The sequence below is a fragment of the Panthera pardus genome, unplaced genomic scaffold, assembly GCF_024362965.1.
Source record: "Panthera pardus isolate Hobbes unplaced genomic scaffold, ASM2436296v1 HiC_scaffold_27, whole genome shotgun sequence".
NCBI classification, from domain to species: Eukaryota; Metazoa; Chordata; class Mammalia; order Carnivora; family Felidae; genus Panthera; species Panthera pardus.
The window spans coordinates 7294577-7308775 of NW_026526843.1; the positions used below are offsets into that span (position 1 = coordinate 7294577).

The window sequence follows — 14199 nt, forward strand, 5'->3', positions numbered from 1 at the left end:
GGATCTTATGCCTCCCCTCTGCCCCTCCCCTGCTCACGCGTGTGCTCTCTCTCTCTCTCTCTCTCTCCTGCCCTCTCTCTCTCTGCCCCTCCCCTGCTCATGCATGTTCACTCTCTCCATTTCTCTCTCACTCTCTCTCTCAAAAATAAACACTTAAAAATGTCATATCCACCATCATGGTATTCTACACTGTATCATGTCTAAGAATGAAAATCACTTTACAGGAAATAAAGTACAGCAATGGGGTCGTGCTAATGGATTTCACTGATCGTATGTTCACTATCATCTTGAATTGGCTGGCTCAATAAATAACGGAATGACTCTTGGAGTCTCAGTGTTAGTTCCAGCTTGATGTCAATTCCTTTTGGAACTGAGGCGAATCTGGGAGGCGGCAATGTTCTATCTTAGCGTCTGGTATGTGATGGCGTTTCTCCCATAACCACATTTGTGTCTTCGGCAGTGAAGAACTGGCAATGTGGGGACCTCCTCCCACTTATTCCTACGATGTATCCAGTAGCAAAATTTGGCTTCCCATCCCCACATCTTGAAGCTCTGCCAGACCAAAGGTTTTTGTTCCAAATGGGGAAATTTTATCAACAGGTGACCCAGCAATGACTCATTGAAATGGAAGTTGAGACTGCCAGTTAACTACTTGGGATTGCTCATCTGTCTCAGTCAACAGATACAAAGGGGGTTTCTGAACTGGCCGAGGTGGTAGAACCTATCAAGGATATGGAGTTCCCTGCTAAGCTGTGGCTAAGGATAAGGATGTGGGGAAGGTCTAGAACACTTCCTAATATGCCCATGTTTTGTGGTTAGAGTATGTGGAAAGTTACAACCACCCAAATCAGGCAGGACATCTAATGGTCCAGATCCTTCAGTACAGAAGGATTAAGTCACCCGACCCCCAGGCCAAGCACCATGACTAGGTGAGGTGCAGTCTCAGGGCAAAGAAATGGACATTTCCAAAGAAATGGACAGTGAGCAGACACTGTAATAGACACCAGTTATGACCATGTGACCTGCAGAAACTAGGACTGTTCCATAGTCTGATGACTTAATAGTAACTCCCACCTCAGGTGGCAACACAAACAAACACAAGTTACCCTTTCAAATGAACTCGTAGGGCAAAAGCCCAGCTTTTATTAACAACAATTAATAAAATTTTTAAAACTTACAACAATTTTTTCTTAGCCTCTGGAAGGCAATTCTCTTAACTAACACATGCTAGGAGGCTTCAGCAATATCCCATTCCGTTCTAGAAGACAGCAATCTGGTTCTTATTTTTCGATTGTTGAGATAACAGGATTATATGTTTGGGCTATGCTTATCTTTGCTGAGAAATTTGTCAGATTCTATTTTGTCGAGTATCTTCTCAAGGTGCTTAATTAAGTCTCGTCTTTTAAATCTGAAAATGAAGAGACACGTCATTAACCAAAAGACACCCCCCAAAAAAACCCCTATGATGTGGTTCAATCTACATGGGAATAGAAAATGGACCCTGGTGGTAGGGAAAATCCAGCAAATACAAAGAGTGTCATTCAGGGTCAATGCCCACCTAAAACTCTGTGTGAACAGAAGTCTCCTGGAGCTTAGAAGAATGAGTGAGACTTAGATAATATAGATCTAAATAGCTGCAGAGACAGCACGAATTCTGAGTGAGGACCAGGGTTTGAGAAACGCCAGGCAGTCCCATCCCCACCCCTCCCCCAACACTGCACTGGGCCCCAGTGTGAGACGTACTGGAGTTTCTCTCTATACCCACCTTGCTGCTTCCTTGATGGCAAATTCAACAAACTGTCTCCTCACTTTTGGAGGTCCTTGAATTCCTTCAAGCAATTTGAAGATTTTTTCATATTCTGAAGACATTTAGAAAAAAAAAAAATCCCGTCAATATGTCTAAAATACAAAGAGAAGGTAGAACTCAATCTTGGTGTATCTGCTGCCCCAGTAGTCATTCAAGGGCTAGAATGTTACATAGTACGTGTAACAAGCTTTACATGCCTACATCTGGACACCTGAACATACCTACCTATGGAATTGTGGTAAACAATAACCAACTAAGAACTGAAAAAGAACAAAAAAAGAAGTCTACTGGGACATTTCAGTTAGAATAAAAATGAGCTATCTTAAATTATGGGAAAACCCCATTCTGGAAACAGATCAACCTCAAGAGGCAAGCCAGATTTATTCCAAGTCGTGAAATGAGAGGGGCTTCCCATGGGTTTTTGTTTGTTTGTCTGGATACAAGTTCTGACACTACTTACTTCGTCCAAGCTGTCTAATTTCTTTCATGATTTGATGTTTTACATCACTATTCATCGCCTCTGGATTGAATGACAACTTATCCGGCATCATTCCGAACAGCACAGACTTCCTGGTGACCTTGGGGTCATCTGTAGAGAGACAGCTGGGAATGATTCGTCCCGCCAGTGAATCGCTACCAGGTTTGTGACTCAGCCCACCTTTGCTGAGACGGGTTAAGTCATGAGACAGAGAATCCAACTGGTTGGCGTGGAATACCATCTCCTGCCACATTCATAGGCTCTGGGGGAACGGAGTTGGACAAGAAGCCATCAGTGTGGATCGACCACTTTCCCTCACCTCCCCGTGGATATTGTGACTGACAGGAGCGTGTAGAAGCTAAATTTAGAGATTGAGCTGCAGTCAGGTACAGGGGTGTTTGAACAACCCCACAGAGACATTCATGTACTCCACGGTTTCTTAAATTTTGTATTTTATAGCAGAAATACAGGCCAGAGGAAAATCTCAGACCTGACATATTCTCATGGGGAAGTCAGGTAATACACGTAAAATGGACAAAGGAAACAACACAGTGTGAATGTGCGTTGGGAAGGAAGACATCAGGGATGTGACAGAGAGCAGGAAGGGGAGTCTCCGTGACCCCAGGGTCGGGCAGGGTCCTCTGAGGAGGTGACCCCTGGGCAGAGTCTGGAACAGGAGACAGGGCGGCCTGTGCACATGAGGAGGACTTCTGGCTGCCATGAGGGCCAGTGCAGGGCCCCTAGGAGGGGACGAGCCGGGGCCATGGAGCAAAGGACAGAGGCAGAGAGAACAAGGAGGACACCCAGAGGACGCGTGCAGGAGAGGAGGGCAGGCCCGGGTCCTGCAGAGCGTGTAGACCAGCGTCGGGAGCTCTGATTCTGTTCTGAGTGCTCGGGGGAGTTGGTGGCGGGTTTCGGGATGGACGTGGCAGGGTCGGATTTCTGTGTGCACATGGTCAGTCGGGCTGCAGAGGTAGACAGTATGAGTCAGATCAGAGCTACAATGATAGATCAGGGGCGCCTGGGTGGTTCAGTTGGTTTAAGTGTCCAACTCTTGGTTTCGGCTCAGGTCATGGTCTCATGGTTCATGGGATCAAGCCCTGCGTAGGGCTCTGTGCTGACAGCATGGAGCCTGCTTGGGATTCTTTCTCTCCCTCTCTCTCTGCCTCTTCCCTTCTCTCTCTCTCTCCTAAAAATAAATACATAAACTTTTTAAAAAGAATGATAGATCATATAAGAAGCTACTGTAATATCTTGGTGAAAGATCATGTCAGAGAGAATTAGGAGCACAGACAGAAATTGTTGGATTCAGGAATTTTTACAATATTTATAGGGAGAAAAATAAAGGAAAAGCAGAAGACAAGAATGAAAAGGGGTTACCAGGGCACCTGCGTGGCTCAGTCGGTTAAGCGTCCGACTTTGGCTCAGGTCATGATCTCATGGTTTGTGGGTTCAAGCCCCCCATTGGGGTCTGTGCAGACAGGTCAGAGTCTGGAACCTAGTTTGGATTCTGTGTGTCCCTCTCTCTCTCTGCCCTCCCCTGCTCACAATCTGTCTCTCTCTCTCTGAAAAATAAACATTAACAATTTTTAAGAAAAAGAAGGAAAGCGGTCACCAAAAAAGAGAAGGAAACCAGTAGAGTGGGGAGCTTGGGAATCCGGGAAGGTTTCCAAGTAGGAGAGTGGGAACACCTGTGCCCAGTGTGGCCGAGAAATTAAGGGCAGCGTCACCCAAAGCCGGTGACCTTGAGTGAACTGCTCCCTGGCAGGGAGGAGCCAGAGGCCAGGCTGCACTGGGGCAGGTCAGGAAGGGGAGGGGGGCACAGGCATCCTCACCATCTTCCAAAGACACGGCTGAGCCCCTGGCCTGGAATGCTCCCTCTCCTTCCAGCATCACTGACAGCAGCCCCCTGGTCAGCCTACTCTTACACAGAGGAGAAGTCATGGGTTCTCCATGACATTTCATTTGCTTCTCGGGCCCAACAGTAGACTCCTCTGCTTTATCTGTCATCATTTCCTGAGAAATATCAAGAAACACAGTCCATCAACGACAAAAATGCAACCATTGTAAAACCGCCTTGTACATACGTGTATACAACATGCATCTGCATCATTGTGAGTTTTCTCGGAGGCCAAGGTTTACCAGGCCCTCACAAACACCCTGTTCTCAAGAAACCCAGCCTCACTTCCATCCAGTCTAGGGGGCAAACGGAGGAAGCTAACATAGAAGACTATACAAAGTCAAACATGTTATAATCATAATCACAGTGCTTAGGGAATGAACAACTGTCATCAGCCAAACGTGGATAAAAACATGATTACCTCTTTGAAGAAGCACAAACCAATCTGTGTCAACCTGTTAGGGGAAATAGTTCCTCTTCTCTGTTCTCTTTTTAGGAGGCCACTACAAACTTGTTCACAACAGCTGACAAGACAATGGAAGGAAAGGAAAACCTACAGGCCAAGATCTCTCCTGAACTTAGACACAAAAATCCTAAGCAAAAGTTTAGCAAATAAAATATAATAGTATCCTGAAGGATGCACGTCTTGTCTTAGGAGGGGGGGTTATTGCAGAAAGGCAATATTGTTTTGAAATTTGAAAATCAATGTGATGTGTCGCATTAACAAGCAAACAAAAAAAGGAAAAACCATATAAGTTATATAAATGGATTAAATTTCAACACCTATTCATGACAAAAACAATTAGCAACTTAGAATACAGGGTGACTTCCTTAATCTCATAAAGCACATGTACAAGAGAAAACTATAATAAATGTCGTACTTAATAGTGAAATATCAAAACAGTTTTTCCCCGAGTTTGGAAGAAAGGCAAGGATGTCCACTGTCCACTCAATAATTTCCGGAAGGTCCTAAAAAGTGCAGTAGCACCCGGAAAATATAATAGTTATAAAGTTTGGAAAGGAAGAAGTAAAACTGTCATTATTCACAGATGAAATTGTTCTCTATATAGAATATGCAAAAGAATACAAATCATTAGAGTTAATAAGTGAATTTAGTCAAGTTATAAGATATAATAAAAACCACTTTTTCTATTTCTGCAACAAATAATCAGAAAAGAAAATTTTAAATGCCATTGAAAATAGTATCAAATACATCAAATATCTGAACCTAATGAGAGATGTGCTAAAGCATGACATGAAAAGAACAAAACATCACTGAGAAATTAAAGACTCCAGGAAATGAGGAGAAATACTTTTTGCATAGATTGAAATTCTTGTTGGTAAGACTCATTATGATCAAATCTCCCCCAGGTGATCTCTACCAATCCTGCTTAAAATCCCACCATGTTAGTGGGTTTTTTTTTTTTTTTTGAAAATTAACAAGCAGATAGTAAAAAGTCTATGGATACCTAAGGGCTCAGAATACACAAGACAGTCTTGAGGAAAAAGAACAAAGTTGGAAGACACACCCTACCGGATATGAAGATTCACTATAAAAATACTGTCATTAAAACAGTGTGGTCAGGGTGCCTGGATGGCTCAGTCGGTTAAGCATCCAACTTCGGCTGAGGTCATGATCTCCCAGTTCATGGGTTTGAGCCCTGCATCGGGCTCTCTGCTGTCAGCAGGGAGCCTGTTTTGGATCCTCTGTCCCCTTCTCTCTGCCCCTCCCCTGCTCATTCTTTTTCTCTCTCTCTCAAAGATAAATATTAAAAAAAAAAAAAAGTGTGGTCATGAAGTAAGTTTGGGCAAACACACCAGTGGAAGGGCAGAGGACCTAGAAACAAACCTGGAAATACAAAACAGCTAGATTCATCACACAAGAGTCCCTTCAAATCATTGTGGAAAGGATACTGTCTTTGATAAATCCACATGATAGGTACAGGGGGAGAAAATGAACCTTTATTCTTACCCCATTTCATTCCATAAAACTTTATTAGAGATGAATAGGAGATCTAGTAGAAAACTTAGGATATTATCTTCATGGCTTTAGGGTAAGCAGAGATTTTTTTAACAAAGAGAAAAGAAGCACTGACTAAAAGTAATAGATTGTTTAATTGGATAGAATTAAATTTAAAACTTCTGTTCATCAAAAAGATGCTTTTAAGAGAGAGTAAAAGCAAAACAGATTGGTAGGAGAGACTCAAAATGGTATATATACATAGTTGGACAAACATTTATATATAAAATATTCATATATTCATATATATTTATAATGTATAAATATATAGTAAATATAAATAATATGTAAATTTTGTGTATTTAAATATATAAACATGTATGTATAACTGGAGATATATATATACACTTCTCTGTCCAAAAATTGCTGGAATCCAGAATGTATCTACGTAGAACTATATCAGTTTAAAACTTACAAACATTCCAGGTGCCCCTGGTGGCTCAGTCAGTTAAGCGTTCGACTCTTGATCTCAGCTCAGGTCATGATATCATGGTTTGTGAGTTCAAGCCCCACATTGGGATCCTCACTGATAGCGTGGAGCCTGCTTGGGATTCTGTCTCTCCCTCTCTCTCAAAATAAATAAATAAACTTAAAAAGTTTACAAACATCCCAGTAAAATATAAGCAAATGACCCAAAGAGGCACTTAATAGAGACATACCCAAATGGTCAATCCATATGTAAAAGGTGCTCAACTTCATTAATCAGCAGAGAAATGCAGTTTAAACATCATGAGAGGTCCCTGTACAGCCCCCAGAGTGGCCTAGATTCCCAAATGTCTGTAGAGTGTTTATAACGCGGTGCATCTAGAACTCTCATCCATTGCTGGACCCAGACTCCCACCCAGATTCCCAAGGCCATAGTTGAAAGGTTAGATAGAACTTTCAAGGCTGAGATAAATCAAGGAAAATACAACTGAGCAACCTGGTGTCAGTTGAAACAGGGTAATTCTGGAGATACAGGAAGCATGAACTGAAGAGTTTTTTTAAGATGTTGCTGTTTGAACAACTCAGCCTTGACTTTTGTCTGCAAAGAGTGTGGGCTGCCCTAGTTTGTGTTAGGAGGGGCACAGTTCTGGTACGACCCTGTGAGGGAGAGGACGCGTGGTTCCCCAAAAGGACACAATAGACAAAAACAACGGACATCAGCTTTGCTAGTGAATAAAAACATGTCCCCATACACCCGTTGGTGATTGTTACTTCTTCTTTAGTGAATTGCTTTTTCTTTAAATGCCCTTAACTTCCCCAACTACTACATTTGTTCTTCTCTGTTAGGTTTTTATATATTAAGACCATATGCCCCATATCTTTCATATTCATTGTACATACTTTCCCCCTAGTTTGTTGAAAGCTACCCTGTATTCTTTTTTTAATTATTTTTTGAAGTTTATTTATTTATTATGAGAGAGAGTGCACAGGAGAGTCAGAGAGAGACACACTAGAGTCAGAGAGAGACAGAGACAGAGAGAATCCCAATAAGTGTGGAGCCTGATGTGGGGCTAGAACTGATGAACTGTGAGATTGTGACCTGAGCTGAAATCAAGAGTCAGACGCATAAACAACCGAGCCATCCAGGCGCCCCCTCTCAGTATTCCTTTTAAAAAGTGTTTGTTTAAAAAAGAATAATAAATAAATAAAATAAAAAGTTTTTGTTTTCGGGGCACCTGCGTGGCTCAGTTGGTTAAGTGTCCAACTCTTGATTTCGGCTCAGGTCATGATGTCACAGTTTGTGAGTTCGAGCCCCACGTCGGGTTCTGTGCTGACAGTGCAGAGCCTGCTTGAGATTTTCTATCTCCCTCACTCTCTGCCCCTCCCCCACTCGCTCTCCATCTCTCTCAAAAATAAACATTTTTTAAATAAAAATAAAAAAATAATTCTTTTTTTTGCTAGAATGAACCAGTGCCTGTTCAAAATGTTTGAAATGAAATAAAAATACAAAAAAATAAAGAAAAAAGTTAAAAGTAAGTCAAGAAAACACTACATTCCATATAAATGTTAAAATTAAGTACTAACAGGAGTAATTATGGCCAAAGTGACAAGAAAATGTGCCTTCTTGTAAAGTTTCCTAACTGCTGCCATTTTTTTGAACGTTAATGTTTCATGACTTCGTCCCCTGCAATACTGTTTCTGCTAATTTATAGATGTGAATTTTATAAAATATTGTCTATAAGTGTTATATTATAAATGAAATTTAAAAAGTGGAAAATTACACATATACTGAAAGCTTAACACTACAGAAGCGGTGAAGTATCTTTATATTGCTACAAGTACTTTGTAACCATTAAAGCACAGGTTTGACACTAACATTGACCGACTAGAGAAACTGCTGATGATATAAACTTACAGGACACAACAGGTTCTGAGATATGCAGCATGATCTCGATTTGGGTTAAAACGTATCTGCACATAAAAAAAACTGCTGAAAGGGAAGATAAAAAATATGTTCATGCTTTACTGTTTTCTCTTTGTATTTATAACATTTCATCTTTTCCCCAATAGGAACAAGTTTTATTTTTTAAATCAGAATAAAATGTCATAGCTAAAAGAAAAAAATAATAAATCAAAGAAAAGTACCTCACCCCACAACTGAGACACAGCATCCAAGGAACAGCACCCCCCCCCAAAGTGCCTCCGCGCACCCAACGAAGACCTCCCCCCAAAGGCTGAGACAGAGCCCCACACGGCTCCGCAGCCACGGCTGAGACGGCAGCCGGGGCCTAGTCCCCCCACTGCAGAAGGGACACCTCCTCGGCCAGGGCTGAGGCGGAGCACTCCAGGCGGAGTCCCCCTTCCGTGCACAGATGGACCTTTCCAACGACAGTCTCAGCTCCCCAGATGGCAGCAGAGGGAGCACCAAGAAAGAGCCCAAGCCGCCAGCGCTGAGAAAGGACCCAACGTCAAGTTGTCTCCCCGACGGCTCACACAGAGCCCCCGAGGGCGACTTTCACTCCAGTCTTAAACACCCGAGGAACAGCACCCCCACTGGCTGTGACGCGGCACCCACGAAAGCCTCCCCAGGACTAAGCGTCCCCCCCCCACCCCCGCCCGGGGACCCGCCCGGGGACCCGCCCGACGCGAGCAAAGCCCACCGCCATCGTGGCTGCGACAGAGCACCCAGGGAAAAGGGCCCCCTCAGGCTGAGCCAAGCCCCGAGGAGAGGCTCCCACAGGCTGAGGCAGTGGCCCTCGTGGGCAGGAACCTCGGGGCTGAGGCAACGCGCCGAGGAAACGCTGCCCTCGCACGGCTCGGGTGGACTGCCAGGAAACCCCCCCAGCCCCGCTCACGACTGAGATAAGCCCCCGGACGAGAGTCCCCTCCCCAGCACCGAGACGGTTCCACGAGGAACGCCCCTCGCGGCACTCTGTCTCTCTGACCACCAAACTGGCCGACACCCGCTGCCCGGGGAGACGCCGCCCACCCCCGGGCTGAGGCCAGAAGCCGAGGAACTGTGTCCACGGAGCTGAGGTAGATCAGCCAGCAAGATACCGCACCTGAGGGAGACACGCCCCCCGAGTTCAGGGACAGCTCCCAGGGAAAAGAATCCGCGCTCCGAGTGTGAAAATCCTGACCTTGTTCCCGGAGCCTGGCAGCAACCCGCACGATGGCGGTGAGGCTGTGGTGCCTCTCACGTGGAACTTTCTAGAAATGTGCCCTCTGGGAGTTGCTGGAAATGCGCCCTCTAAGGGTTCTGGGAGTGGTGTGCACAGGCACGCGTGTGGCCAGAGGACTGATACATTATTACTTTCCCGGGGCGTGTAAGCCAAGCTGCAGACCCCGGATGCTGCTCCTCGGCGCAGAGCCCGGTGCTGGAGAAGCCTCGGGCCCCCAGGAGCCTGCTGTGCCAGTCCCCCAGCGCCACGAAGCACGTCTTTCCACCCCCCACGCCCCCGCTAGCATGTGCCAGGCGCCCCCTACAGACAGACCTCGGTCACTGACGCCACAGGAAAACTTTTAAAGGAACCAGAATTATTTTTCACATTTCAGGAAAAAAGGGTGAGTAGGAAGCTGAGACGGAAAAAATAAAAATCCAGCATACTATATTCACAGGAAAGGAGGAATGATAAAAATGAACACATATTCATGAGGAAAAATTAAAAGCATTTGTTAAGACAGGTGTCTAGCAGAAATTGACATTGCACATTCTCCCTGGGGGAAAAACATTAGAAGAGTTCCAAGTAAAATCAAAGCAAGATGAGACTGCCCACCATCATCCCTTCTATTCAACACTCCCTACAGGAATTCCTACCTTGCACCTTCAGGTAGTAAATACGCTGTGCACACAGGGGGTCTCCGACTGTTCAATTACAGATAAGCCCCAGAAGTGGTGCTTTTCAGGGTGACTACCAGGCATGTCAGTGACAATTGTCTAGGAACAGAGATTGCTGGGGAACTGCAATCAGTTCCGTCTCCTCTAGTGGCTGACAGCTTGCTGGCGTTCAGAGCTACCCTGGATGTGAGGTCATGGGTTTCAAGGCCACCGTGGAGCTGGGGAGGGGGCGGTGGGAATAGTGCTGTTACCACAGCCCGAGGCTCGCTGTTCCTACTGGGATGTAGCCAGGTTTCGGGAGTAAACGCTCGTCTGGCCTGGCAAGCCTTGGGTTACTTTGCACAGTTGTGAGCCAGTTCATTTAGATACGATGCCTGTGTTCGTATTGCTTTTATGCTGGAGTGGATTTTCACAGGATCTCATTCCACTAACCCCCGCGCCTCTTCGTGTATGTTACATTTTGAACAAAGTCTAAATCCAGTGTATCCGGTTGTAAATTACTTACACTGTTTCTCTTCTTGTTTTGGAAGAAACTAGAATCGGCAGTGCCTGCCTGTTAGGAAGAACTCCCCAATCCAGGCCTCATGCATTGCTTCTCTAGCCAACTGGTTTTCGTGAAATCCACATGGGCATATGTGAATCCCCATTCGGAGAGGGTATTCGTTTTTTTATTTTGTGTCACAATTTGCCCCCAGTTTAGTGACTTCAAAAGGTATACCAAACTTGGTGGATTGAAACAGTGTTTGTTATTTCTTCTCCCACAGTTCTGTAGCTTGAAGTCTGGATAGTTTTGACTTGGTTCTCTCCTTTGGGGCTTGAAAGGCCGAAGTCAATATTTTAGCTGCGCTGGGTTCTCATCTGGAAGATCCGGGATGGAATGAGCTTCCAAATTCACTGGGATTGTTGGCCGAAGTCAAGTCCTTTGTCCTGTGAGACCGGTCCTGCATTTCTCACGGGCTGTTAGCTAGGGCTCAGTGTCACCTCTAGAGGCCACTGTCAGGCCCTTTTCAGGGGCTCTGTCCATCTCCAAGTGAGCAATGACACATCAGATTCTTCTCGAGCTTGCTAACTACCTGGGCTGCCTGCAATGCTACCAGCTGGAGGAAACTGCAGAAAAGGCTCAGGAGGGGAGCTCTGGCACTCCCATGAATCCCACTCTAAAGGTCAGATGCGAGGACACCAATATGACGATGGGAGAACACCAGAGGGCAAAGGTCACGGGGAACATCTTCAAATTCTTCTCTTCTTTCCAAGAGAAAGATGTTAAGGTAGCAGGAGTCAGAGCCATGGGTTTTGGGCCCACTTCCTCGTGCAAAGCCCTTGTGGCTTCAGGACCTGCTTGAGTTGATCTTGTACAGCCACTTGCATTGGAAAAGGGGTGCTTCTCTGCACACCCACTGCTGTGACTGGTGGGTCACCCAGGTTAGGATGGGCAGCTCAGGTGACCTGGGAACTCGGTGTCCCCTGGTCAAGCATTCATTCCTGCTAAGTCCCAGTGGTAAGCCAAATGTTGTTCAAAAGGACCAGGATGACATTTAATATGTCAAGGATATTAGTGCCACTTCGGAGCTGGAGTCCTGTGATCTTGGATAAATCTGATTATTTCTTGTCCCCAGTGCACAGTCACACTGGTAAAGGGTTGCAGGCCCCTTTGGGTATGAATGGGAGAAAGATAACAATAGAAACTTTTTTTTACAAGGGTCCTTCCAACAATAGAAATTTCTGTAGAAGGGTCCTTCCCTAAGAAGCTTCCCCTTCATACATGAGTCTTTGGACCTTTAGTGAAGTCTGGGCTTTGGTTGACTCAGGGACCCTTAGTCATTAGTAGAGTAAGAAGTATGGTCTGCAGTGCAGGTGATCGTGTGGGGGTCACCTCTCCATACTCCCGTGTCCCTTTACTATGGTCAATGCAAACTACACCAAGCTCATTTATTCAGGACTAAGGACCATGAACCTCAGGAGACAAAGTTAGGGTCGACCCCCCATCAGGAAAAGGAGTATCACCAGTCACCAGGTAAGAGGATGTGGAATGGAGAGTGGAAGAAGTAATGATGTAATCAAATGCAGAAAAAAGGACTTTAATAATGAGTATTTACTTCTTTCTTTTCATATGAATTTATCCACATATTTATTAACCAAATAATTTTGGTTTTGACACCCTTCCTTCCCTCTGTCTTGCAACACAAGGTGTGTTATTAACTTTTTTTCAGCATTTAAGGTACAGGATGTTAAGTTGGGATGTGAATCAGGTAGCAGAAGAATAAGCAAGGCGAGAAAATATAAGACTTAGTGCCCTCTTTTAGAGAAGGCTTAGGATTTTCTCAGTGTCACGGAGAAAGTCACTTGTAATGTGTCAACTTGTGTCACTTGTAATGTGTCAACTTGGCCAGGCCAAATCACGTCACCCACAATACCCTTTCTGGTATGCATCTGGTTAGCATGTGCCACGGGCAGCTTCTGTGAAGATAGGGGGTGGTGTGTGAGCAGAAGCAGCAGCCATTTTGTAGCTCACACGCGTTGTTGCTGATTGGCTGATTCACTTCACTGGGGTGAAGTAGCAGCTGGCCCTGCAATTTCTCTCTTTTCCCCTGGATCCTCCTTCGGCGGCTCTATCTTCTGGGCCAGGTGTGTGTGTTTAGCTGCATGCAAAGGGCCCTCTTGGCTTCTATGGGTCACCATCATCACCAAGGTCAGAGGCAACAAGGATGAGTATGCACTTCAGTCTGTCCTCATAGCGCCCCAGATCACGTTTGTGAGTTCCAGCCTGTTTGCTACCTCCTTACCCTTAGTTGAGATGACAACAACCTTATAGAGCCTGCTTAACTGCCTTCCACAGTTGTGTAAGGCCATTTTCTTTAACAAATCTATCTATCTATCTATCATCTATCTATCCATCCATCCATCTATCCATCTATCCATTCATCTATCCCCCTGACTTCTTCTGCAGCTGGCTGAATGCTAAGCGAGGGAGATGTCCAAACCCTTACTAATCCCATTATACCACCATCTTCTAGACTTGTGAAGACTGCAATCTCTGTGCTGATATCTTCAACATTGGCCTATTTTGAAATCCACCTTTTAAAATTACCCAGCTGTTAAGTTCAACATTTTTTAAAGGTTATTTATTTATTGAGAGAGAGAGAGAGAGCACATACGGGTGAGCAGGGGAGGGGCAGAGGGAGGGAGAGACAGAATCCAAAGCAGGGTCCGCACTGTCAGTGCAGAGCCAGACGCGGGGCTCAATCTCACGACTGTGAGATCCTGACCTGAGCCAATATCAAGAGTCAGGCACTTAACCGACTGAGCCACCCAGGCGCCCCTGAGTTCACCATTTTGGAACCAAAAATGAACAAATACCATTGATGACAATGAGGGATGTTTTGAAGTCCAAATTCTTATGAGCTCATCTTAAATTTTTAAAAGAAAATAGTAGAATTTATTTTTCTATGAAGGAATGACAAATCCTGAGAGAGACATAACTAGAAATCTCTCCAGCATCAATGAACTTGCGAAAAATCAATAAAATGTATTCTTTTTATACATGCAAAGTCAGTCTTTTGCTACACAAAATATCTGCAAATCAATAAGAGCGTAACACTGCTAAATATAACCTTTGGTATAAACATGAAAAGAAAAATTCATATTTTGCTTGTCTTTTAGTGTATCTTAAAATTATGTTTTATTCTGATTTTTTAAATAAAAAATTGTACATGTTTACGTTTTACAACAC

General features: G+C 44.6%; 1 protein-coding gene across 1 annotated transcript; it reads right to left on the reverse strand.

The window, feature by feature from the left end:
* Window positions 1-1115: 1115 nt before the first annotated feature.
* LOC109250434 (integrator complex subunit 6-like) lies at window positions 1116-9891 on the reverse strand. Its single transcript, XM_019421475.2, has 5 exons — window positions 9772-9891; window positions 4121-4301; window positions 2268-2396; window positions 1766-1859; window positions 1116-1408 (listed from the first exon to the last, which is right to left on the reverse strand). The coding sequence occupies exons 2-5, from the start codon at window positions 4296-4298 to the stop codon at window positions 1309-1311; spliced, it is 501 nt and encodes a 166-aa protein (XP_019277020.2). The 5' UTR covers window positions 4299-4301; window positions 9772-9891; the 3' UTR covers window positions 1116-1308.
* Window positions 9892-14199: the final 4308 nt, after the last annotated feature.

Coding starts and splice junctions, on each gene's coding strand:
- LOC109250434 (XM_019421475.2), bottom strand. CDS start 4,298: ATGATGACAGATAAAGCAGAGGAGTCTACTGTTGGGCCCGAGAAGCAA. Junction 1,860..2,267: donor AATTAGACAGCTTGGACGAA/GTAAGTAGTGTC, acceptor AAATGTCTTCAG/AATATGAAAAAATCTTCAAA. Junction 1,409..1,765: donor GCCATCAAGGAAGCAGCAAG/GTGGGTATAGAG, acceptor CTTCATTTTCAG/ATTTAAAAGACGAGACTTAA.